General features: G+C 36.9%; 1 protein-coding gene across 1 annotated transcript; it reads left to right on the top strand.

The window, feature by feature from the left end:
- Positions 1–24,687: 24,687 nt before the first annotated feature.
- LOC145158470 (protein FAR1-RELATED SEQUENCE 7-like) lies at positions 24,688–27,984 on the top strand. The gene is made up of 7 exons (XM_079077362.1): positions 24,688–24,742; positions 24,823–24,915; positions 24,992–25,850; positions 25,924–26,182; positions 26,230–26,257; positions 26,898–27,040; positions 27,364–27,984. Exons 1-7 carry the CDS (start codon positions 24,688–24,690, stop codon positions 27,982–27,984), a joined length of 2,058 nt encoding a protein of 685 aa, XP_078933488.1.
- Positions 27,985–27,986: the final 2 nt, after the last annotated feature.

Genomic DNA, 27,986 nt, shown 5'->3' with positions numbered 1-27,986 from the left:
CTCTGACTCTGAGATACGGGCCCCGCCCACACTCGGCTACTACGAGATACGGGCCCCGCCCACACTCGGCTACTATGAGATACGGGCCCTGCCCACACTCAGCTGCTATGAGATACGGGCCCCACCCACACTCAGCTACTAAACATACATACAAGTATCACACAGACAACAAGTATAACTAGTTCTATCAATCAGGCATATATCCATAATCAAACTAAGCTATGAGATACGGGCCCCGCCCACACTCGGCTAACTGGGAGATACGGGTCTCGCCCACACTCAGCTACTAACATAATCATACTACGGGTCGCCTTGATGCCGTAGACCCGTTCGTACTAAAGGAAACTCACCTCGTAAGGATGAGTGCTGAAATCTCGAGTGAGGAATCTCTGACTGCTGCTCCGACGACTCCCCGACTATCAATTTCATAATAACACTTAATCAAAATCTGATAATCCTTCTTAGGGTAAAATGACCATTTTACCCCCGGTCAAATTCAACCTTCTGGTTGACCCAACTCGTCGAGTTGCTCCATCAACTCGTCGAGTCCTAGAACCTGAAATCGCGATCTAACTCGTCGAGTCTCCCCCTGACTCGTCGAGTTCCCAGGCTACTCACAGTCGCGATCTAGCGATTTAACTCGTCGAGTCCCTTCACGGACTCGGCGAGTTCTACCTGAAGCTAAAACGGGACAACCTAATTCAACGCGTCGAGTCCCTCTATGGACTCGCCGAGTTCCTCTATCTGATTGAGCCATCTCAATGGATTAAGCTCCTACCCTTCAGATATAAACTCCATACTTCACCTACACACTGGGAATACACTTTTAAGGGTAAAGTTTCCAACTTTACCCGCTCTTAGTCCTTCTTAATGGGTTTAGCTCAAACCCTAACTCTCTAGAACATAGATCTTGGTCCACAATCCATAATACCCTAAACCAAGGCACACTATACTAGATCTAGGCTTTGAACATCAGCTGGACACGTAAAGTTCATAGCTTTCCTTCCAAGCATGGCCTCTTTGGGCTAAAAGGGCCATATTAACGCTTATAAGCTTGCATGGGGCTTCCATGGTCATAAAGTTTGCACATTTATGCCATGGAACCCCTCCTAGATCCCAGATCCGAAATATAAGTCACTTGGGACGTCCAAATCCCAAAGACCAAGGTTCTTGCACCAAAACCCTCATAAAATGGAAGTAGATAGATCTTAGAAATGAATGATCAAGTTAGAGACTTGATTACCAGAAAGTGATGAGGATGGAAGGAAATCCCTGGATATACTATCTTCTCCTTGAACCTTCTAGCTCCTTCTTCTTCTTCTAGCTTCAAGAACACACCAAAACACTCAAGAATGGCTCACAACTCACAAGACACTCTAGGGTTTAGGACTTGGAGGCTGGAAATGAGGCCAAAAGGTGGGGATTAAGATGCTTAAATAGGGTGCAAAACCCCGAAATTAGGGTTTCACTCTGACAGACCTACTCGCCGATTCGAGGGCTCTTGACTCGTCGAGTAGGTGGCTGAAATCCCGCGTCCAAAACTCAATTCTACTCAACGAGTCTGGGGCTTCCAACTTGTCGAGTAGCTTTATAAAAATAATATTTTTCAAATAAATGTGTACCAGAGACCGGACGTTACATCATCAAAACATGAGAGTAATCAAAATATGCAAAAGTACATGAAACATAAACTGAAAACCGTAAGCACAAAGCTTAGTGAATTTCCCCCAAATACCAAATACCACACATGTCAAACATATAATGGGCCCCGCCTGATGAATGTAACGGGCCCCCGCCCTAACTCGTATAACGGGCCCCGCCCCCTGAGTGTAACGGGCCTCGCCCTAACTCACACAACGGGCCCCGCCCAACATACAAATCATAGAAGCATAACCAGATAATAGCATACAAAATAATCATTGGGCCCCGCCCCGTAAGCATACAAGAACAAATCCATGCAAAAGTCACAAAGACATCTAGCATCCTAACATAACATATATTGGGCCGACATTGGTGCCTTAGACCCGCTAAACCCAGTGAGGAAACTCACATCGAACTGTTGAATCACACTGATAAATCTCTGGTTGTTGGTCCAACAAATCCCCGCGCTATCAATACCAATATCATCCAATTAATAATTGGATTTCAATCCATAACCATCAGTCTAAATTTGGGTAAAAATACCATTTTACCCTTTACCTAGCTTGGTCCAAGACCAAGGCCCAAACCAACTACACTAGAAGGCCCAAATAAAATCAGATGACCCAACAAGGCCCTAATCACCTAAGTCCAAACATGGCCCAAGACCGAGAGCCCAAAATTTTGAAGCCTAATTTGTTAAGTACATGGGGCGTACTCAGCTCGTACGCTCAGCGTACTCGTCCATGGGCAAGTACGGGCAATGTACCAGCTTGGTTCGCCCAACGTACTCACCAGTTGGCCAATCTTAACAAATAAGCACTTAATCCATTCAGCCACTACTCCATACTCTTAGATCTACTCCCAAAAGATGATTCATCACGTAAATTTGGCAACTTTACGTGCATGCATGGCTTAATGAGGCTCTTAGAGCTCAAAAGAGCTTAACAAATGACTTAACACATGCATGAGTCCATAAATACCATAAAGTTTGCATTTTTATGCTTAAGGGACCCTTAAAATGTCTAGATCTACAAGGTTTAGCTTCTAAAACGGACTTAGCTCATCAAGACCAACCAAAAGGGACCAAAATGACCATATACAAACTAAAGAGTAGATCAAAGCAAAGAGTAGACAAGGTATGGACTTTATACCTCAGAAGTCACCAAATGAAGGAGCTAAATCTGAATCTCTAAGCTCTTATCCATGAAATGAGTCTTCAAACTTCTTCTTCTACCACTTCAAGATGCACAAAACCCACCAAAGTTCAAACAAAAACTCCAAAAGCACCACACAAGGCAAAGGGACGAATTAGGGTTTTCAAAGGGTGGAGGCTGGTCTAAAATGTCCAGGAGGTGGGGTTAATGAAGCTTAAATAGGGCACAAACCCTAAAAATTAGGGTTTGTTCCTGGCCAACGTACGCCCAACGTAACCCACGTACACCCAATGTACGTGGTCGATGCCTGCGTTCATATATCAGCTAGTACGCCAAGCGTACCGTATGGTACGCCCCGCGTACTAGCCACAAGGACCAAAATTGCAATGATTTAAATACGAAGGGTTAAATATGAACATACCTAAATCAATTGTTACACTTCTCCCCCACTTGAATCAGACTTCGTCCTCTAAGTCCGTTGAAAGTAAAGATCTGCCAGACAGGACAATTGGGAGGCAAGATCATTTCGGCATATAGCTTTTCTAAAATCTAACAACCAAGCCAACGTGACCATTCTAGGCACCTCTCCTGTAAGTAGATCAACCAATATTTTAACTTGGAATTACTAATAAATCTTATTTATAGGTTCATAATAATGACTATGAACATAAATATAAGTTACACTTGAAATAAAATAAGTGTAGGTTAACTTACAGAGATTTTTGCAAAACTGGGAAGTTGCACGGACAAAACTCCGACCCGAGTACTCCTTCTGGTCGGTCTCCTAGAGTTCCAAAGACTCTACTAAAATATTCTAAAGGCTGGGAAGAAAACCGAACTCGAAAGTTAGAGAAGTTATAGAGAGATTGAAAGGAACTATGAGTAAATAGAGCTAAAAAACGAAGGGTATATATAGATGCGGAGGGGTGCGCCACGCGGGGCCAAGAGACACGTTGCACCTTCGGGTGTTGTTGGCTCCACTTGCCTTCTGCCACGTGTCGAGTTCTGGTCCTGCCACATCATTCCTTCTAGAAACAGGCAACATGTCGTCAAATCGTGGTGCCACGTGTCATGCCCACGTCGTAACACGTCACTCAGTCTCGTGAAAGGGTTGGCTACCCGACATGGCCACGTGGCGCACTCTGGTGCTGCCACGTCATCATCACAGTGTATTTTTGTAGATCTTCGGACGGCGATAACTTTCGCATACGAGCTTCGTTTTCAACGTTCTTTATATCCTTGGAATCCTCTCGACGAGCTCTACAACTTTCATCAAGGTCTCAACATCTAATTCTTACTCTAACAAAAATTCATATTTAGACTGTTAAAGTCCATGCTAAATTCATATCTTCTTCATATGAACTCTATTCTCGACTGTCTTTATATCGACGTGGTCATATTTACGAGATCTTCAATTCTCTTTTAGATTGTTTTGGCAAAAAATCAACTGATTTGAATTTCGATTTCAGCGTTCTTTATATGTACGAAATCCTTGTTACATATACTATAAATTTGGTTAAAATTATTTATCCTAAATAATCTTCTATCAAAAAGTCATTTTTAACGCTTATTTTATTTGAATTGACTAGTCTAAATTTGCGGGTGTTACATACAAACACCAAGTTTGTAGAAAAGCTTCAAATAACATTTTTAACATGTTTTACTCATCATAAGCATGTACAAAGGTAGTTCTTGGTATAATAACTTGTACTTTTATACTAAATAACATCTTATTTTAAAATACACATAAAACCAATTATGAAATTTCTAGTTTCTGAAGATTTCACAACATAAGCACTAATCATTTCACGAAAATCTAAGATGTTACGGTCGACTTGTTTACATGGATATCCAAGTTTAGCATTCATCCAAAAGATTCTAACAATTCATTGGTATATACAACACTATTTTTAAAAACTAAGATATGATTGCATTATTATAAGTTAATGAAGCTTATGATAGCTAGCTAGCTCAACTATCTATGTTCAAAAGACATTGTTTCATGTGTTATTAAGTTTACGAAATTAAAAACTGCCTAAAATGTGTAGCTTGGTTGGTTTTGGGGTGATATGCTTAATGTTTGAAATAAAACATTGAGAACCAGATTCAAGGTTTAATAATGATAGAGCGAGGCTTTTCAGTTTTTTTCCGACTTTATGGAGCTCCTTGCTAGCTAGTTACTACTATGATCGTCATGGACCGATGGGTACCTGATTTACTACTCACAATATGAGTTTGGTGTGATTTGGTGTGAGCGGGTTATTGGAATAGTAACCAATGTCATAACTAAATTGGTAAACTATCCATTAATAGAAAATCATTTTGGGTTGCCCTCAGTGAACCAAATAGTATTTGAATGTTATAAGAGATAGATAAAAATAGTTTATTAATTATTTATGTGATGGCTAGTTAGCTAGAAACTAGTTTGAAATTAATTGAATTTAATTAGAACTAATCTGGAATTAATTTGTGCTAATTAAAAGTGCAGGGATTGAATGTTAATTATTCAATAGTTGAATGGTTGGAACATTCTGGAACCCTTGGGATAGGGTGGACGAAATTTACTAGGGTTTATCCTAGAGATTTCATCCAAGGCATAATTAAAGGAAATGATTTGAATTTAAATTAAATTTGATTATTTAATTATTCAAATCTGTTTTATCTATAAGTTGCTGGAAGCTATAAATACCCCTTCCTAGTCCTCATTATTTTTGCCCCACACTAAGAAATTCTTAGAGTTTCTCTTCTCTTATTAACTCCTTAGTTGATCTCTTTTGTTCCAAGGGTTATTTTCTAGCATCATATAGTTTGATATTGTTGGGTGTGAACCATTAGATGTAACCTACTTTGGTTACTCTTCTTTGGCTTGTTGAATTCGATATACATCAAAGGTCTACAAACAAATTAGTTTTGCTAAAGGTTAGGAAACGTTTATCTCTCGTGTAGTTGTTAATATCAATTAAGTTAAGATTCTTGTAGGTTTTAGAATTTGCTTCCCTTAGATTAATTAAAATTGTTTGTTTCGCTTGCTATATAACTAATTTCGGGAGTATATAGAAAACCTAACACGAGTTTGGCGTTGCCACGATATAACTTTTAAGGGTATGTGATAAAACAAAATAAAAAACTATAAACAAAATAAAATATTAAAAGTTTAATATATTATATGTATAAGAGCAAGTCGTCTTACCATTAGTAGGCCTCATTCACGAAGCCGGTCTATAAGGGGGGTATAAGGTTACTGCCTATAAAATGGCAGTTTAATGGGTGTCCACTCTCACTCACCGCTTCCTTGACCGGTGGAGGGTCGTTAGCCGAACAAGTAGGACAAGGACTATAATTCTCCCTTCATTATAAGTATAATGATAAATACTAAGTAACTAAACACTTATAAATTCCCAATCTTAGTTACTTAGGAAAATGTGAATAAGGTGCTAATCCATGAAATTACACTTTGCACTTTGTTTAAGCTGTTAGTGGAGCGTGTGTGGTTAACCGGCACACTAACCTGGACTTAACAAGGTAGGCAAAGGGTAAATTAATGTTTATCATAGTATCGTTGGAGCGTGTATGGTTAACCGGCACATCGATTGAGGGGTAAATATTAAGGGTACCAAGTATATTTGCATGGTTACTTCACACCTTGTTTTGTGATCCTCGGCATCCCAGTCACAAAACCTGAAGGGCACACTCGAGATTGAAACATGTCATTGAAAAGTTCAATGAATCTCAAAAGAATCTAGGAGTTTCAAAACCAATTAAAACCTAATAATACATTTTGTTTATCTTGGTGGAAATTGGTGAATCGTCATTCACCTACCTTCAAATATTTTATAGCTTGGATTACGGCATCCCTCTTCCAAGATATAAAATAGTTTGTTGGGTCCTAGCCTTAATATATCATATTGGGTGTTATATTAAGGACTTAAATCAACTTTACGTGAATTTCTCCCATTGTTGATGTCTGGTTTAGACAACAATGATCTTCCCAAACCAAGCTTTCCTAATGAATATGACTTCTCGAGTTTGGCTCATGGAAGTCATACTTCTCTTCCTCCACCTCCTCCAATTATTCTCCCTGACCCACAAGCTTAAAGACTTGAAAAGTTCAAGATCACTCAATCCCTACTCACAATAAAACATCAAATTGGAAGTCCTGTGTGCACTCATGTCTTAGGACTGAAGTCACACAGTGACAGGTTAAGAATGTTGGGTGTCGTTGTCCCAAGGAAGTTGGCTATTGACTGGGTGTTTCAGTCACTTCCTGAGTCATATAGAAAGACTACTATGTGACAGATCACGACATGACCCTAATGGATCTTTCTTATTTTCTTATTGCTGCTGAATCAGAAATGATTTGGTGCAATAGTCAAGCAAATATGGATGGAAGGTCTATTTCTCAAACTTCCATGGACATGGACAATGGTAACATTGGAAGTCCAGAAAAGCTTTCTCTTCCCAATGGAAAGGGCTCGGCCTTGGTCAACCCGGTTGACCGGAAGGTAAAGTGAAAGTCTAAGTCTGGAATAGCCTTTTGTACTATTCCCAAAGAGTCTATATGTTTTCAGTGTGAAGAAAAGGGGCATTGGAAGCGAAGCTGCCCAATCTACCTGAAAGAAAGAAGAATCAACAGTTTGACTCTGCTTCAGGTAGGTCCACTATCTAACTCTATTAAGTTACCAGTTGATGATTCTTAATACAAAATGTGACTCGGTTGCATTTTGATATTTAGTAGGATCAAGCCAAGGGAAGGAAACTTAAAGAAAAGAGTATGCTGAATCTGATCGCGAATATGGATTTCTATCGCTTGGTTGAACATCGGATTCTTGAGCTACTTCTTAGGAGTTATGATAGATTGCTAGGAAACATGTAATAGCATAGTTTTCATTTCAAGTTGCATTATAAGGAAAAGTTTTTCCGCATTTTTATAAATAAATAAAAGTTTTACTTTATTTTATATCTTCTTGCAATGGCATTTATGAAAACTTGATGTTTGTATGTTTCTAGCAACATTGGAAAAATGAATTTGATTCTTTCATTTGTGGTAGTGTCTAAATTTACCAAGTATGGAAATATTCTCATCACCCAAGTTTCAATTGGACCGAAACTTGGAATCATGCAAGTTGTATAGTATGATGAATGAGAAGTTTCATTTTTGGAAAAATTTAAGACTAGTTCCTTGTTCACATGTATATGTGAGTCAAGTGAAGGACTAAGGGATCAAGTACACATCCTTGTGCACTGATCAGAGTCCACCACAAAAGATCGATAAGACTACTCGTCATGATTTACTAAATTTTAGTAAATATGGTTATACTTACAAGCTTAAGTATAAGTCTGATACATTGGAAAAGTTCCAATGTATAGCAGAACGGATAAGAAGAATCAAATTAGGCAGAAGGATAAAAGTTTCTCAAATCTGAAAAGATGGGAGAGTACTTTAGTATCATGTTTAATGGTCATCTTAAAGATTATGAGACCATATCACAATTCATCCTCTAAGTGCATTCTGATAGCTAAGAAGAAAAGTCATGAATTGTTGAAGTGGTCAGATCAAGAAGATGAGTCATACTTCGTTCCAAAACAAATCTTAGAGACATACTCCAAGATTGTAATTTGAGTGACACATCTTAAAGAAGGTTTATAACACTTGTCAAATGTAAGAGTAAAAGTTTTTTACTCTTGTACATTTGAAATTGGTAAGTTGTGATGTTTTGGATAAAACAAAGACCAAGTAAGGCCAATTGTGTGAAGTGTTTGTCTAGATTAAGAATCCACACTACTTCTTGAATATTTGGCAAGAAAGTCTTATTGGTCAATAAGACAGTGGGAGTCTAAAAGATCCTGAAATGGTTTCAAGAACTAATCAAGAATAAAACCTGTATTTCATCACTAGCACACAACTAGAGGTTTATAACCTATCGTGTTGACATTTTTGTGCCCATTCCATTTAAGTTGGCTATAACATTTGAGTTCTACATGTTCTCAATTGTTTGCATAACTACTTGGAAGCAATGGCAGGCCCTTGTGCTGCCAGGTGGCAAGAGGTTAAGATTGCACAAGTTCAATCCATATGAGTTAGGATTTGTCACTAACCTAGTCTTGTGATTATGGTTTTGACAAATTCACGTGGATACGAACACATACACCATAAAATCTAAGGGTCATAAGGTTTCTCTCCGTTTCATGAAAATGATGGTGAAGAAACACTTCCACCAAGTAGATTTTAAGTAAGATAGCAATTGTAATCTTTGCATTCTCAAAGTCGTTAAGTGGAGCGTGCATGGTTATCCGGCACACTAACATGGACTTATGAGAAATGGCAAAAATATAAACAATTGAGACTATGATTACGGCATCCCTTTTCATAGTTCTGAAATTGTTTAAACACACCTGTGAGCTGTCTAAAATAAGGTTTATGATTTTGATAAAGTCTTATCAAACCAATCTAGTATCAGAAATCTGAACTTTGGTAAGAAAGTCAATAAAGTATTGACTTCTAGAAGTCCAGTTGTTTTCTGGATACATGTCAAAGCTAGTGGGAGCATGAGTGTTATGCTAATAATCATCATGTTAGTGGGAGCATGATAATTATGATAAGTATTGCAAGTTAGCAATGTTAATTATAGAAAACAAAAATTTCAATTCGTGAGGTTGCAGGGGTTGAAAAAGTTGTTTTGCTATAATTAAGGGAGAGGATATTATACTTCATGTCAATTCTAAAAGGCTTAGAGTGAGATTTTAAGCTTAGATTGAGATTTTAATCATCTTTAGTCAAGAATATATATATGAATTTCATGTTGGATTGGTTCAACTTAAGGAAATTCTATATATTGCGTTCTCAAAATTCGATTATGATTACGACATCCCTGTTCATAGTCAAATCTTGAGAACATGGCAAATAAAAAATATTGTAGCAAAAGACTGGTCTAGAATCATATCTTTGTGTGAGACATCATGAATCGTGTCCCATTTGCTTTGGGTACAGGAACGATTGCATGTGCTATAATATTCATCCTTTCTAAATTTTCCAAATGCTCGGGGGCATTAAGAGGAAATATCTAGAATTGGATATGACTAAAGTGATTAAGCAATTGTCGAGGACAATCTAAGGCTTTACCAAAGATTGGTTGCTCAAGGACAGTTGGAAGTATAGTGTTAACTTTGGAAGGACCATATTGACCTAATCTGAAAAGAGGCAACTCTTGTTCAGAAGGGGTAGTCAAAATGGGAATATGGAGTTGTCTCCATAGGTGGAAGTTATCTGTGTAACATTAGAAAAACTTAATGCAAGAAGCGTGTTCAAAGCTATGTACTTTGAATATGATACTTAATTTCCATGAAGTTGATCTTCATTGGAATGCCCTGTAATGACTGTTGACAAGTTTTGTGACTTTGTACACATTCATTACAAGAGGGTCAGTGCATATAAGTTTAAAATCTAAACAGATTTCGATAAATGATAGGAATTTGGAATTCTTACATTTTTTCGATAACGATTTGGGAGTGTGAAAAGAGAATCATTGAAATTATGTTCAATCGATCTAGTTCACAAAGTAAGGATCATAGACAAACATAGAATGCATACTTGGTGTATGGCAAAGCTATTGTTTAAGAAAAACATAGTGTACATGCTTGGAGCATGGGACAACTAGTGTTTTTAATTCAAGTATAAAGTTGATAAAAAACCGAAACAATGAATAATGAGTAATCAGTATGGTGATAAATAAAAGTGTTTATTTATATTCATAGGGTTTGATACCATATTTGATTCATTTATTCTTGTGTTTCACTCTGCATGTTTTGACTTCCAGAATAACTAAGTCGCTCTTCCTGAATGATTAAGTTATTCAAACCATCCACAGTCGGTAATATGTTGGAAGTAGATATGAATCAAGACTGTCATGGGTTGGTTTGTAGAGGTCCAAGTTGGTGGACAAAGTGGTGCTACAACACTCATGAGTGCTCATAAGTTCTGAGTATTGGATTCAACCCGCGCTCATTTGAATCACTTCATGGATTTTATCACGAGTGATCATGAGATGATAATATCTTATATTCTTAAAAGCTAGAGATATGAGTTGTTACTATGAGTTGGTTATACATTGATTGCACGAAAACGCATTGGTAACTCGATGTTATAAAACGTGCCTTTGTGTATGATTCAACAAGTAGTAGAACAAGCCATATGAGTCGAAGTTTATCCATTCCTTTTACCTTCGGGATAAAAGCGATATATGTGGGCCCCTCGATGATTTAGCGATGACACATGTGAGTGCTTGGCCAAGCCAGGACTGATTTGATTTGTTCAATCAATCAGTCATCATAAATCGAAAATCGGGAAACAACAAATGGACAGAGAGAATGATTATAATCCATGTCTCAGTCCATATGATATCTAGAATGGAGGAATATATGATCCCTTATCTAATGGACAAGTAATTGACAAGGTCAGAGTTCGACAGCGGCTTTAAGAGCTACGATTGCCAGTTAGGTTTTGAAGTCATACTCAATAATAGTTTTAGACTTATCCAAGTGGGAGACTGTTGGATTAATGTCTAAGTCCATAACTATATTTGGTATGTACTTGACCCGACCCGGCATGGTCCATTTGGGTTGCACTTCACCGGCACAATTTATATGGATAGTCTTTTGAGAATAGTATATTTATGATTTATATTAATATATTATAAGTTCTAATATATTAATATGGAATCATATTATTTAATTAGTATTGATCAAGAATTAATTTAGAATTAATTAAGTGATCAAAAAGAACTAATTAAATATGGACTCTTATATATATGGAATGGGCCAAGTTCATTTAGGTTGGGCTAAGCTTTCATGGATGGTCCATGGAGCTTTTAACCCATGGATCCTATGTAAATGAAAGGTCATGGGTATTAGGGTTTACATGGATGTAACCCTAATCCTCTATAATATATAAAGGGGTCCTTGGCTCACAAAATTGGCACAAGTGTGTGAAAAGAAGAGTGGGCCGATTTTAGTGTGCATACATATTCTCTCAAGTTCTTCCAAGGTGTTTTGGTGATTTGTGATTCCATTTGAGGCTTCCACACTATTGGGGCTAAGCTCTTAAAGCTTGACGACATCAAGCTACATCAAAAGGTATGTCATCTAACTAGAACTTTGTAGTATAGGTGCTTCATAATATGCTAGCTAGGATGAAACCTTGGAATAGTTAATATTTGCATGTATAATAGAGAAAACATAGATCCAAGGTTTATAGGGTTGCATGTACACCATAGGAGTGTTAGAATGCTCAAAACCCAACAACAGGAACCAAGCTGCCAAGGTGATGATGGAGCTAATACTGCAACAGTTGATGACTATGAACCATTTATAGAGGATTACTCACTTTATGCTGATTATGATGCTGAGTTTAATGTTCAAACTTCATTTGAACAACAACCAAAAGTGGATTATCTAGAGGGTATGGTGAGTGATGATAGTGGAGAGGCTTTCTACTCTGAGAGTGGCCATGGTTCTGAGGATAGTGGAGATGATTCTGATGACAGTGAATACAATGTGGATGATTCTAACATACAATTTGATGTAGATGTAGACATGAGTGAATTCCATTATGTTGTTAATGTAGATGAACATGGAATCTTGAACAATCATTTAAAAGATGAAGGGAATGACATGGTTGATGATGAGTTGGAAGTTATTGCCAATGATGATTATCAATTTGCGGGATTTCATGAAGCTGATAGGAAGAGACTGCTAAAAGAGTTGAGTAAGTCAAGTACATGCTCACATGGAGAGGTTCATGTAAAACCATTTCAGATTGGGCAGGTCTTCAAAACCAAGCGTGATGTTAAAAACTACATGAACTCACACGCTATAGCAACAAGGAGGTCTTTATACCTAGCCAAAAATGACAAAATTCGGATTAGGGTGAAATGTAAAGGTGTTGTAAGTAAGCCATCTAAAGTAGTTGATGGTGGTGGGCCCTCAACTTGAAGTAAGGAAAAGTGCAAGGGTAAAGATGTAATTGCCAAAAAAGGTACATGTCCATGGGCAGTCCAAATATCGAGGGCTAATGAAAATCAGGATTGGCTGGTGAAAACAGTACAGGATGAGCATAAATGTTTGCAAACAAGGGCGGTTAAAGCTTGCACTTCCAGATACGTAGCAAACTTAATTGTTCAACAAATTCAGAGTAACCCTAAAATTCCAGTGAAAGCTTTACACGAAGAGTTGTGCAAGAAACTAGAGGTAGAAATGTCATTGCAAAAGGTTGCTAGGGCAAAGTCAATGGTTGAACGTATCATTAGTGGGGACTACCAAGTACAGTATGAATTTTTGAGGGATTATGTGTTGGAGCTACTCAACACTAATCCTGGTACAACAGTTCGGATTGATGTGTATCCAGAAACCTCCCTGTCTATTACCACAAGAACTTTTAGAAGAATATATGTCTGTCTGGGTGCATTGAAGTTAGGATTCAAATTTGGGTTAAGAGATTTTCTAGGTCTGGATGGTACTTTCATGAAGGGCCCTTACCCTGGGCAAGTGTTAACTATTGTAAGGTTGGACTCAAACAATGGCATATACCCTGTAGCATATGCAGTGGTAGAGACAGAATCAACAAGTAGTTGGACCTGGTTCTTGGAACTGTTAGGAGAAGATCTGGATTTGGGACCAAATTCAAACTTTACATTCATTTCAGATAGACAAAAGGTGTGTATAACCTAACTTTAGTACCATTTCTAAATACATTTGGTTAACTGATGTTGCATACATTGACTTTTGTTTAGGGAATAATACCAGCAATGGAGAAGGTATTCCCTAGTGCAGAACACAGGTTCTGTTTGAGGCATATCCAGGAAAACATGAAGAAACAGTGGAAAGGAAAAGACTTAAGTGACCAGCTTTGGGAGTGTGGTAGAGCAACAACAGTCAATCATTTTAACAGAGCAATAGATGAGTTGAAGAAGATCAATGAAGAGGCTCATGCTTGGGTGTGTAAGATCCCAACAAACACTTGGGCTAAATCTCACTTTAGTGGTAAGTTTCTAGAAATTTATTGATAAATGTTAATCTTCCCTGTTGTGTGTTTACTATATGTGTAATTGTCTTCTCTTAATATCTATTATTCAGGAAGGGAACATACTGATTGTTTGTTGAATAACCTTTGTGAGGTATTCAATTCTAAGCTAGATGAAGGTAGGGATAAACCTATTATCACTTGCTTAGAGTATATTAGAGAGTATCTCATGAAGAGGTTATGTGTGGTGCAAAAGGAAATAGATAAGTGTGAATGACTTCTAACCCCTACTGCAACTATAGTGTTTGAAAAGATTAAGACTGATGCAGCTAAGTACCAAGTGGCAAGCACATGGCAAGACCAAGTGGCAAGCACATTGCAAGACCAGTATGTGGTAAACTTGAATGACCAAAGTTGCAGTTGTAGGTTTTGGGAGATTACAGGTTTCCCATGTAGACATGTTGTTTGTGCTATATGGGACAAAATTGAAAATGGTGAAAATGCCCCACATGTTGATGAATGGGTCCATCCTTGCTATAGGTAATCAACATGGAAAGCTATGTATTTCAACAAAATTGATCCATTGAATGGACGTTCAATGTGGCCTAAAAGTGACTGCCCATTCACTTTACTTCCACCAAAACATAAAACACAGGTTTGTATTTCAAGTAGACCAAATATATAGTATACATGTGAACATGGAATGAATTCAATTTTAACTATAGTATATCAATATGTGTAGGTTAGGAGGCCTAAGAAGAAGAGAAGGAGGGGTGTTGATGAGCCAAACAGCCAAGCCGGTAGATTAAGCAGGAAATATTTGGCAGTCACTTGTTCAAAGTGTCATAACAAAGGGCACAATTCTAGAACATGTAAAGGGCAGGGAGGCAGTGGTGAAGTTGGAGGGGGCTGAAAACTATTTTTAGTAGTTATTAGGATGCTTGTGTTGTAGGTCTTTTGAAACTTAAGTCATGTGTACTTGTTTAAGTCATGTGTACTTGTTTGAAGATGTGTTAAGTGTTGGATAAGGTATCTAAGTCCATAACTTATTTGGTATATACTTGACCCGACCCGGCATGGTCCATTTGGGTTGCACTTCACCCAAACTAGTTATGGATAATTTTATGAGAGTTGTATACTTACGATTTATTAATATATTATAAGTTATAATATATTAATATAAAGTCATGTTACTTAATTAGTTTTAATCTTGAATTAATTATGAATTAATTTAGTGATTAAAAGGAAGACTAATTAAATCATGGGCTATTATATTTATATGGTGTGAGCTAACACTCATTTGGGAATGGGCTAAGCTTATATGGAAGTCCATGGATGATCCATGGAGCTTTTACCCATGGATCCTTGGAAGAGGAAAAGACATGGGTTATTAGGGTTTCACCCTAACCATGTACACTATATAAACAAGCTTATGTTGCATGAAAAACACCTTAATGTGTGTGTAAGTGTGGTGGCCAAAATCAAGAGTTAGTATACTCTCTCATACATTTTTCCAAGTTTGTGGTGATTTGTGATTTCCATTTGAGGCATTCACATTATTGGTGCTTGGCTCTCAAACTCCAAGGAATCAACAATCAACAAAAGGTATGTAATTCATCTAGTTCTTTTATGGTTAAAAGTACCCCATGCCATGCTAGATAGGTTATAAACCTTGGAAAATAATATTTTGCATGTATCTTAGACAAACATAGATCCAAGGTTTAATAGGGTTGCATGTACACTTAGGAAGTGTTAGAATGCTCAAAACCCAACAGTGGTATCAGAGCCTAGGCTTGTTTGTTTGATACTTGATCCAAAATAGTAAAAAAAGTCGAATTTTTTGCTGTCTGACTGATGAACTCGCCGAGTCCATGGGGGGACTCGCCGAGTTCATGAGTAAACTCATCCTACTCGGCGAGTAGGTTCGTGCACTCGGCGAGTAGGAGCCTCAGAATGCAGATTTTCGACTTTTGCTGCTGGAAATGGACTAGAAACATTACCCTAAACTGTTTTGGTGTTTTAAAACTTGTTTTTGGTTGGTGTAATGGTTGTTCTAATCCATTTACAATAGCATATATCAAAATTTCATGCTTTGTATGTGTTCATATAATTTTTGAAACTTTGATAATCATGTTCATATTCTTATGAATTTAGAAGATGATAGGAATTATTTGCTGAATTGTTTAGGATTAATTCTTGATCATTTATGTGTTTTAATGGAGTCCATAATTTGTCCTCAAGTTATGGATATCCAAAGGACACTTCTTTTAAACACACACTTAAAACACATAAGTTACATGGAAATGAAGAGTCTTCATTTTTATGAACCTTTAATTCATAAGTTATGAAATGAAAGGTTTTGAATAGTTTCAAAACTTGTCCTCAAGTTTTGGAATTTGTAAAGTTACACACACTTTAATATACTTTAATTCCAAACCCTTAGAGTTTTAAAAGTTAAAATTCAACCCTTATACTATTTATAACATTAATGGTTAATTATTATATATATGTATAAGATCAAAGTCGTCTTACCGCTAGTACGCCTCATTCACGAAGCCAGTCTATAAGGTGGGTATAAGGTTGTTGCCTATAAAATGGCAACTTAATGGGTGTCCACTCTCACCCACCGCTTGCTTGACTGGTGGAGGGTCGTTAGCCGAACGGGTAGGACAAGGACTTATAAATTCTCATTAAAAGTATGATGAATATTATAAAGTAACTAAACCTTTTATAAATTCTCAATCTTAGTTACTTTAGGAAAATGTGAATATGGTGCTAACCCATGAAATTCACACTTTGTACCTTACCAAGTCGTTGGTGGAGCGTGCGTGGTTAACCGGCACACTAACTTGGACTAGTAAGGATCACGAAGGGTGACTTAATGTTTATCATAGATCGGTGGAGCGTGTGTGGTTAACCGGCACATTGATTAGGTGATAATATTAAGGGTACCAAGTGAATTTGCATGGTTATTCACACCTTGTTTTGTGATCCTCGGCATCCCAGTCACAAAACTTGAAGGGCACAATCAAGATTGAAACATGCCATTGAAAAGTTCAATGAATCTCAAAAGAATCTAGGAATTTCAAAACCAATTAAACCTAATAATTCATTTCGTTTTCATGGTGGAAATTAGTGAATCGTCATTCACCTATCTTCAAATATGTTATAGCTTAGATTACGGCATCCCTCTTCTAAGTTATAATATATTGTGTTGGATCCTAGCCTTAATATTACATTTGGGTGTATTATTAAGGATTTGATATATCTAATCTAAACTTGTTTTTCTTCTTTTTATATGTCTTCCAACAACAATGCTTCGGGCTCTAACCCTACTGGCTCCTTTTCCCTCATGAACGTTTGTGGGAGGGTCATCTTTGATGGTTCCAACTTCATGGATTGGATCCGGAACATCAGGATGGTCACTCGTTACGAGGACAAGGAATATGTCCTCGATAAGGAGCTAAAGGAGCTTGATGAGTCCACTGCTACTCCTGAGGAGGTCGCTGAGTATCAGGCACATGAAAGAGATGCCACCAAGGTGGCATGCATCATGATGGCCACCATGACAGCTGAACTCCAAAAGTCCTATGAGGACTATTACCCTTTTGAGATGCATCAGGATCTGATGGAAAGGTACCATCAGAGTGCTCGTCAAGAGCGGTATGAAATAATCTCCTCCATGATCACTACCAGTATGAAGGTTAACGAACCAATCATGAGCCACATGCAGAAAATGCAAAGGTATGTGGACCGTCTAATGAACCTGAACGTGAACTTCCCTGAGGAGTTGGCAATTGATATCATTTTGCACTCATTGCCCTCGTGTTATGATCAATTTCGTATGACATACCACATGAACAAGGATGAAGTCACACCCAGTAAGCTTCAAGGACTTCTGAAGACTGCCGAAAGTGGTCTTAAGAGTAAGTCGGTTGCTACTCCTACTCCTACTACTACCCCTGTTTTGGCTATCGGGCAAGGCAAAGGGAAGAAGAGGAAGCACCCTTCGAAGGGTACCAAGGGAAAGTCCCTTGAAGGCTCCTCATATGGAACCAAAGGTGGTTCTATCACTCCTTCTGCCATCCCTAAGGATGTTGAATGCTTCTACTGTCAAAATAAGGGGCACTGGAAGCGAAACTGCCCAAAGTACTTGCAGGATGTCAAGGATGGGAAAGTGAAACCATCCCATGTAGGTATTTACACTATATTGTTTAATAACTCACCATATTCTAATTCTTGGGTTCTTGATACAGGTTGTGGTATTCACATCTGTTGTGACTTGCAGGGCCTAAGAAGAAGTGAGGATGTGGAGCACGGAAAGATAAACTTAATCATGGGGAACAAGAAGGTTGCACCTGTTGCCAAGATTGGAGTTTATACTTTGTTGCTAGATAGTGGGTTAAAGTTAGATTTGAATAAATGTGTGTACTCGTCTGAAATGGCGAGGAATATTATTTCCTATCATGCTTTGTACAAACAAGGTTTTACCTTTTCTTTTGATAATGAAGTTGGTAGTATTATTGCTTTCTTTAATAATGTTCTTTATTTTAAAGCATTACCTTGTGATGATGTGTATGAAGCTATATCGGTTGTAGATAATTTAGGAAATAATGCATTATGTATTGATTCTTCTACTAGCTTGGATAAAGCATCTTTGTGGCATTGTCGTCTTGGACATGTAAGCAAGAAACGCATAGGCCAGCTCCAAAAGGATGGAGTCTTGGAGTCGTTCGACCTCAAGTCGGATGATAGTTGTGAGTCTTTTCTACTTGGAAAAATGACAAAATCACCCTTCACTGGTACTTGTGCAAGGGGTGAGGGTTTGTTGGACCTTATACATACTGATGTATGTGGACCATTCAAAACCACCACAAGGGATGCTAATCGCTATTATGTGACTTTTATTGATGATTTTAGTAGATATGGTTATGTCTACTTAATCAAACATAAGTCAGAAACTTTTGAAAGGTTTAAAGAGTTTAAACAGGAAGTAGAAAATCAATTGGGCAGGAACATTAAGATGCTTCGATCCGATCGAGGTGGTGAGTATCTTAGTACTGAGTTCCTCGACTATCTTAAGGAGTGTGGGATTGTCTCACAATTGACACCTCCCAGGACACCACAGCTTAATGGTGTAGCTGAGAGGCGTAATCGAACTTTGTTGGACATGGTTCGCTCTATGATGAGTCGAGCTTCGCTACCAATCTCTTTTTGGGGGTATGCCTTAGAGACTGCCGCCCACATCCTTAATCTAGTCCCTACAAAGAAGGTTGCCAAAACACCTCATGAAATGTGGACTGGGAAAGTTCCCAATTTGGACCATATCAAGATTTGGGGTTGTGAGGCTTTCGTGAGGCGCGAGACCCATGACAAGCTCGAACCTCGAAGTGAAAGGTGTATTTTCATCGGCTACCCACAAAAATCCTTTGGTTACCTCTTCTACAGACCCAGTGAGAATGTGGTCTTTGTGGCAAGGAGAGGGGTCTTTCGAGAGAGAGAATTTATAAACCAAGGAGACAGTGGGAGGCAAATTGACCTTGAAGAAATTCAAGACTCAATTGGTGAAGGAACCTCAGACACTAGCAATCAACTTGAGGAGGAAATTCATGTTGATCCAGCTGACGAATCTATACTTCCGAGGCGTTCCACAAGGGTTAGGAACACACCTGAGTTTTATTATGAATTTCATATTACTACGGAAGGTGATACATTTATCAGTGACAATACACTGGTAAATCTGGATGAACCTAACAGTGTTAAGGAAGCCATGGCAGCCCAGAGTCTGCTAAATGGAAGGAGGCTATGGACAGCGAGATACAGTCCATGTATGACAATCAAGTTTGGAACTTGATTGACAATGTACCAGGCCGTAAGACAGTCGGGTGCAAATGGATCTTCAAGAAGAAGATCGACATGGATGGGAAGGTGCACACTTATAAGGCTCGACTGGTCGCGAAGGGTTTTACTCAAACTCAGGGTATTGATTATGATGAAACCTTTTCACCAGTAGCAAAGATTAAGTCTATTAGGATTATGCTAGCCATTGCTGCATTTCATGATTATGAAATATGGCAAATGGATGTCAAAACCGCTTTCCTTAACGGAAAGTTGGCTGAGGATGTTTACATGAATCAGCCAGAGGGTTTTGTCAGTGCAGAGTACCCCAATAGAGTGTGCAAGCTTGAGAAATCCATTTATGGATTGAAACAAGCATCTCGAAGTTGGAATCTTTGTTTCGATGAGAAGGTCAAAGAGTTTGGTTTCTCAAGAAGTGAAGATGAGTCTTGCGTGTATGTCAGAGCTAGTGGGAGTATAGTTAGCTTTTTGGTACTGTATGTGGATGACATACTACTCATAGGAAATGACATCCCAACCTTGCAGGAGGTTAAGTCCTGGCTTGGGAAGTGCTTTGCTATGAAGGACCTTGGAGAAGCTGCCTATATCCTAGGGATAAGGATATTAAGAGAAAGGAGTAAAAGACTAATTGGACTTAGTCAGAGTATCTACTTGGATAAGGTGTTGAAAAGGTTCAACATGCAGAATTCCAAGAAAGGAGAATTACCGATCCAAAGCAATGCCAAACTGATCAAGGCTCAGAGCCCGAGTACCGAATATGAGATAGCTGAGATGAGTCGATTACCTTATGCTTCCGCTGTTGGTTCGATCATGTATGCTATGACTTGTACCCGTCCTGATGTGGCCTTCACTTTGAGCATGGTCAGCAGATATCAGGGGAACCCCGGCAAGGCTCATTGGACTGCGGTAAAGAATATTCTCAAGTACCTGCGGAGGACTAAGGATTGGATCCTTACCCTTGGTGGGAGTGATGACTTGAGAGTAGTAGGGTATAGTGATGCTAGCTTTCAGACTGATAGGGATAACTTCCGCTCTCAGTCGGGCTGGGTCTTTACCTTAAATGGAGGGGCAATCACTTGGAAGAGTTCCAAACAGGAGACTGTAGCTGATTCGACTTGTGAATCAGAGTACATAGCAGCGAGTGAAGCGGCAAAGGAGGCGATATGGCTGAGGAACTTCATCGGAGACCTTGGAGTTGAATCAGCTATTAGGGAGCATATGGAGATTTTCTGTGACAGCAATAGTGCGGTTGCCTTAGCCAAGGAACCAAGAGATCATGGCAGATCCCGACACATTGACAGAAAATATCACTTCATAAGACACAAGATAGAAGAGGGACTCATCGTGGCAAAGAGGGTATCGTCAGATGAGAACCTTGCGGATCCCCTTACGAAGGGACTGACGAGGGTGAAGCATTGCAGCATGCGAGGCGCATCGGGCTGAGGGACGATATTAGTTTTACAGATTAGATAGCCTTTTCTGAAACTTGTAAAATGTAATCGACGTTTGATGATGAATAAAATTTGTGATTTATTTATGAGTAAAGTGTTGCTATCATTGTCAATTATTTACTATTGTTTCAGTTTTGCATGTTTTGACTTCCAGAATAATTAATTTATTCAAACTCTCCACAGTCGGTCATATGTCGGAAGTAGGTATGAATCAAGACTGTCATGAATTGGGATTGTAGATGACTAAAGGTGTTTAGCCATAGCAATGGTTGCTATAACATTCATGAGTACTCATAAGTTATGAGTATTGGAATAAACCCACGCTCACTTGTATCACTTCATGGAATTTATCTCGAGTGATCGTGAGACGGTAATATCATATAAGTCTTCAAACCTAGAGATATGAGTTGTTACCTATGAGTTGGTTGTGCATTGATTGCACGTAAACGCATCAGTAACTTGATGTTATAAAACGTGCCTTTGTGTGCAATTCAATAAGTAGTAGAACAAGCATATGAGTCGAAGTTTATCTGTTCCTTCTAGAAATAGAAGCGATATCTGGGCCCCTCGATGATTTTGTGTTGACCCATGTACCGGGCCCGGTCAGAACTAAATTGATGTGTTCAGTTAAGTTCTTTGTCAAACAAATCGGAAATCGAGAAACAACTGCTAGACAATAAGTAAGACATTGTTCCATGTATTTGTCCGGCTGATATCATGAGAGCAGAGGATTATATGATCACTTATCTAAAATGGCGCTTCATAGTTCACAAGAGTTTTCGAGAGCTACGATTGCCGGTTGGTTCCTGAAGTAATATAGGCAAATACAGTTATTAGACTTATCCAAGTGGGAGTCTGTTGGATAAGGTGTCTAAGTCCATAACTAATTTGGTATATACTTGACCCGACCCGACATGGTCCATTTGGGTTGCACTTCACCCAAACTAGTTATGGATAATTTTATGAGAGTTGTATACTTACGATTTATTAATATATTATAAGTTATAATATATTAATATAAAGTCATGTTACTTAATTAGTTTTAATCTTGAATTAATTATGAATTAATTTAGTGATTAAAAGGAAGACTAATTAAATCATGGGCTATTATATTTATATGGTGTGGGCTAACACTCATTTGGGAATGGGCTAAGCTTATATGGAAGTCCATGGATGATCCATGGAGCTTTTACCCATGGATCCTTGGAAGAGGAAAAGACATGGGTTATTAGGGTTTCACCCTAACCATGTACACTATATAAACAAGCTTATGTTGCATGAAAAACACCTTAATGTGTGTGTAAGTGTGGTGGCCAAAATCAAGAGTTAGTATACTCTCTCATACATTTTTCCAAGTTTGTGGTTATTTGTGATTTCCATTTGAGGCATTCACATTATTGGTGCTTGGCTCTCAAACTCCAAGGAATCAACAATCAACAAAAGGTATGTAATTCATCTAGTTCTTTTATGGTTAAAAGTACCCCATGCCATGTTAGATAGGTTATAAACCTTGGAAAATAATATTTTGCATGTATCTTAGACAAACATAGATCCAAGGTTTAATAGGGTTGCATGTACACTTAGGAAGTGTTAGAATGCTCAAAACCCAACATTAAGAACTTGAAAACTTTGCATGTAATGCTTGTGTTGTAGGTCTTTTGAAAACTTTGCATGATGGTTGTGTTAAGAACTTTAAAACTTTGCATGTAATGGTGTGTATGCACTTTTTGGTAATGAATTAATCTGTTTTGTGTACTACCCTTCACAGATCAATTAATAACATTGTACATTTCAATTGCAAATGAAAACATCTTAAAGATGCATTTACAATACACTTAACAATTGCGTTTAAAAAACATTCAAGAAATGGAACAATCAACTATAACAAACTACATTCCATTACCATTACCATTACCACTCCATTACACATTAATCTGATACATAAACCAAATACAACAACACCAATTCCAAAACCCCCTACATAAACTGAAAGCAAAAAAACCTCTATTCGATTAAAATAAAATAAAAAAACCTACAATGGTTACAAACCAAAAACCAAAACTCCATTACCATCCAAACGTTCACAAGATACTTAGAGATTAAAATAATACCAAAAAAACACCCATGAACAAAACAACATCAGCTGGTAGTTCCACAATTCTGCACTTGCAATGGCAACCCTCTCTTCCAATCGGTTCATTGATCTTATCAAACCTGGAATCACCACCAATGCCCTAGCACACATAGGAGGATCAGACCATCAAAGGAACCCACATCTTGTACAGTTCCAAAATTGTCTTCCAGGGTTACGATTCGTCCATGAAGTGATCTTCATTGCTTCATTCCCACATCTGCAAGTCACCATCTTTGAATCAGAAGCGATTGGATGTCGTGAAGGGTGCAACGGTCGAGCAACAGTGGAAGGGAGAAGAGATGACGACTGATAAAGGTAAAGGGTTTGCCCAAAAATCGGACATGCAATTTCTTTTAAAGAGAGAAGGTTACAACTGAAATGACGAAATTACCCCTGCAATATTTTATTAAAAAATGAGTTAACGGTGAAATGCTAACGGAGTGAGCCGGAAGGACCAAATGTTAAAAGTTTTGGAACCACAGGAACCATCTGTGAGATTTTTTGAACTTAGGGATTAAACTTGATATTTTTGGAAACCACATGGACCATTTTTGAAGTTTTGTCAAAAACAAATTATGTTATAAGTTAGATGTGGTGCCCCAAATATAGTCTAAAACAATATATATATATATATATATATATATATATATATATATATATATATATATATATATATATATATATATATATATATATATATATGGAAAAGTTCAATAGAGAACCAATATGGATCAAAGAACCAAGGAACCCATCTTAACCATCTATTTTCTTTTAATCTTGGCCATTAATCCTTAATTAACCAAAAAAACACGGAGGAGCATTTTGGTAAGTTCAGCGTCTAATCTAATGTTGTTGTTTGTCTCCGTTAGCGTCTTCTGTCACTGTCCTTCATCGATCGATCCAAAATCTCGGCTGTTCTTCGAAATCAACCTTTTTCATCCAATTTACTAATAGTTTCTTCAGATTTCAGCTAATAATCAGGTATTTTTAATATCTATTCATCTTTCGTTTATGATTATTAGGTCAATTCCGATGCATTGTTTATCAACTTATTTTTATTGTTATTATAATCGTCTATTGTCAAATTCTGTTGATTTTACCGTTTAATCTTCAAATTGTTATGTTTTTATTGTTAATTTGCTATTTTTATGTCGTATGTTGAATTTGCGTTTGATGTTACTGTTTTTCATTCGACCGTTTTTGTAATCATTCGTCTGTAATGCATATTCGACATTTAGATAATCAATTATATCTTGTGCATCTTCTGACATTTAAGTTTTTTCCAAACTTTTAGTGATTTTGAGAATTTTATCTTATCTTGTGCATATATTTTAAAGTTTTGTGATTATCTTGTTTATTTGTTTCCTTTTTTGTATAATTATCAATTCTAAATTTCTAATCTGTATATAAACTCCAGCTTACCGACGATTCATTATGAGTTCTTTGAATTCTTGTTCAGATTTGCATTCAACTATTAATGAACAATCACGTAAGTTTTTTTTTTCTTAATATAAATTTCACATTTTCTATATAATGTAATAAAATATATGTTTTTTTTTGGTTTTGCAGTTCATGATCAGTCATCTTCAAATATGAATATTGATCATTCAAATAACAGTAATTCTTGTTCAGATTTGCATTCAATTATTAATGAACAATCACGTAAGTTTTTTTCTTAATATAAATTTCACATTTTATATATAATGTAATGAAATAGATGTTTTGTTTGGTTTTGCAGTTCATGATCAATCATCTTCAAGTATGAATATTGATCATTCAAATAGCAGTAACTCTCGTTATAGTTTTGATTTTGAGCTCTACAATACTGAAAGTTTTAAGCTTGTTCCTTATGATAAGTTGATACATAAGAAGCCTTTCAAAGGATTGATGTTTGATTCATTGGACATTGGTCTTGACTTTTACAAGACTTATGGTCAAGAATGTGGTTTTGATGTGAATATGTCAAGTCAAAAAAGATACAATGATGACACAATTCGTATTAGATATTCGACATGTAGTAGATCTGGTTTCACGAAGTCATTCAAGAATGAAAATGTTAATGTGAAATTTTCAGATGTTAAGAGAAGGAGAACTTCTTCTAAGAAGAACGGATGCCCTGCTGTTTCAAAGTTCAAAAATCTCCAATGTTCTTTAATGTTCTACATTTATGTGTTTGTTGAAGATCACAACCATGAACTTGTTGCTCAAGATCAGTTGCACTTATTAAGGATTAATAGGACAATGGATTTTCTTGATGAATCCTTTATACATAAGGTTGGTACTTGTAACATTGGTGCTTCAAAAGCTTATAACTTGGTGAGTAGTATGAAGGGTGGCTTTGATTCTAGGGGAAGGACTGCAGTTGACTTTAAAAATTTTCATAGAGATTTGAATTGTAAAATTGGTGTCAAAGATTCCCAAATGGTTGTGGATATATTGACAAGCAGAAAATTGTGTTTCTCTAATTTTTCATTTGAGGTTCAAAAAGATGTTGATGATCATCTTACTGGACTTTTTTGGGCTGATGATACTTCGAAAGCCAACTATAAGGAATTTGGAGATGTACTATCTTTTGATGCTACTTATCAAACAAACAAGTAATTCCTAATCCTTATTTGTTCTTTTTATGGTATTTGTTCTTTTTAATAATACCTATCAAAAAAAATTCAGGTATTCTATGGTATTTGTTCTTTTTACTGGAGTTGACTACCACAAGCGTTGTGTTACTTTTGCTGCTGGTTTACTAGCTCGTGAGACAGCAGATGCATATGTGTGGTTGCTTGAAGTGTTTCGTAAAGCATTTGTCAAGCCTCCCATGATGATTGTAACAGATCAGGATTCATCAATGAAGAAAGCTGTTAATTTTGTTTTTCCTGAATCGAAGCATAGACTATGCATGTGGCACATCACTCAAAAACTTGAGGAAAAGGTATATTTTTTGTTTCTTGATTCCTATATATGTTTATAACCATATAGATCATAAAGCATATAGTGAATTCACAATGTAAATTTTCATATGATGAAAGGAACAAATCTAAATCATAAATCACACTGTGAATTCATAATGTGAACCAAATGTTATGTTAATATGAATTACATCAAATATTCAACATATGTAATGATTCTTATGTGTTTCTTTTTTTTTAGATTCCTATCGATGTTTATAATCATCCGGACTTCCAGAAGACATTTTTTTGATATTATATGGAATCTTCAATGTTCTCCACAAAATTTTGAAAGTTCGTGGTCAACAATGTTAGATAAGTTTCATCTAAAAGAAAATGACTGGTTAAGGTCTGTTTTTAAAATAAGGGATTTATGGATTCCAGCTTTTATGAGAGATCTTGAACTTTCTGGTTTGATGCGAACTACTTCAAGATCAGAGAGTCTGAATAATGCTTTCTCACATTTTTTGCATCATAAATCAAATTTGGTGAAGTTCATGATGTCGTTTGATAGTGCAATGGAGAAGCAAAGGCATCATCAATCTTTATTAGATTATCAGTCCACAACTACTACCCCCAAGCTAAGGACTCCTTTGGCTATTGAAAAGCATGCATCGGAAATTTATACACATAATATTTTCTTGGACATTCAGAAAGAGTTATATAAATATGTGTTTTATTGTGTTCAATAATCTGTAGTTATTGAAGATGAAAGTGAAGTTTATGTTTTGAGAGATAAGAAGAAAAAAAAGTTGATTGATAAAAATGTGAATGAGGATGAAGAATCTGATGACTTTTATCGAAATAGTCTTCCTTCTCATTGTCCTAATACTCGTTACAAGGTATGTCTCTTTGTCCTAATACAGTTTATTAAATATAAAATGTAGTTTCAAAATTCACACTGTGAATGTAGGATGTTTTGCTAATTAATAGTGTGAATTTTTATAGAGTTATAAATTGGTTTGTACTTTTCATTAGATTAGTATGGAATATGTTTTTTTGTGAATTTGATTTGAAGTACATATTTATATTATAGTATTATGATTTCTAATGTCCTGTTGATTAATAATGTGAATTGATGTTAATTTGAATAATTTTTATCGAATGGTATGAGATAGAACTTCTTATTCACATATTAATTTGTTTATTAATGATAATTTTGTAGGTTGTATTTAGTAGAAGGGGTGATAGCATTAGCATCAGTTGTAGCTGCATGCTTTTTGTCCAGGAAGGATTGTTATGTCGTCATATGTTTTTCATATTAAATATGAAAGAGTATGATGAAATTCCATCAAATTTCATTTTGAGGAGATGGGGAAAAGATATCATAACTGATGGATTGTTGAGAAAAAAGTACTCATATCCTCATAAAGGCAGTAAAAATGAATGTTTGATTCAAGATGCATATGCTATTCTTCGTTTGTCCATCAACAAGATAGCAAATAATGAGGATGAGTTGGCTAAATATATAAAGCAACTTCAGGAGGTTGATAGTGGTATTCCTTTATGTACCTCATCAAGGGCATCTTCGAGTAGATCAGTTCACATTGAAAAAATTATTGGAGCTGCAGTACCTGATGTTATCAACATTCATAATCCAGAGGGGATCAGAAACAAGGGATGGGCCAGTGGTAAAAGAATCAAGAGCACTAGAGAGAAAGTGATTGAGAAGTCTAAAAAGGGTACTAGGTTGTGCAGTTTATGTCATAAACCAAATCACAATGCTAGGAGTTGCATTTTGAGGTTTAAGAAGTCTGATTTAGAATCTGAGGTTACAGAAGGCTGATT

This window comes from Lactuca virosa, chromosome 2 (assembly GCF_052849685.1).
Source record: "Lactuca virosa cultivar CGN04683 chromosome 2, Lactuca_virosa_CGN04683_v6, whole genome shotgun sequence".
In the NCBI taxonomy this organism is placed as follows: domain Eukaryota; kingdom Viridiplantae; phylum Streptophyta; class Magnoliopsida; order Asterales; family Asteraceae; genus Lactuca; species Lactuca virosa.
The sequence above is the reverse complement of the archived record's forward strand: the minus strand, read 5'-3'. Positions and strand labels throughout refer to the sequence as shown.

Bases quoted from the DNA above. Each gene is read 5' to 3' on its own strand.
- LOC145158470 (XM_079077362.1), top strand. From the start codon at position 24,688: ATGAGTTCTTTGAATTCTTGTTCAGATTTGCATTCAACTATTAATGAA. The intron at 25,851-25,923 runs GTAATTCCTAAT...AAAAAAATTCAG, and splicing joins GCTACTTATCAAACAAACAA to GTATTCTATGGTATTTGTTC. The intron at 26,258-26,897 runs GTAAATTTTCAT...AATAATCTGTAG, and splicing joins GCATATAGTGAATTCACAAT to TTATTGAAGATGAAAGTGAA.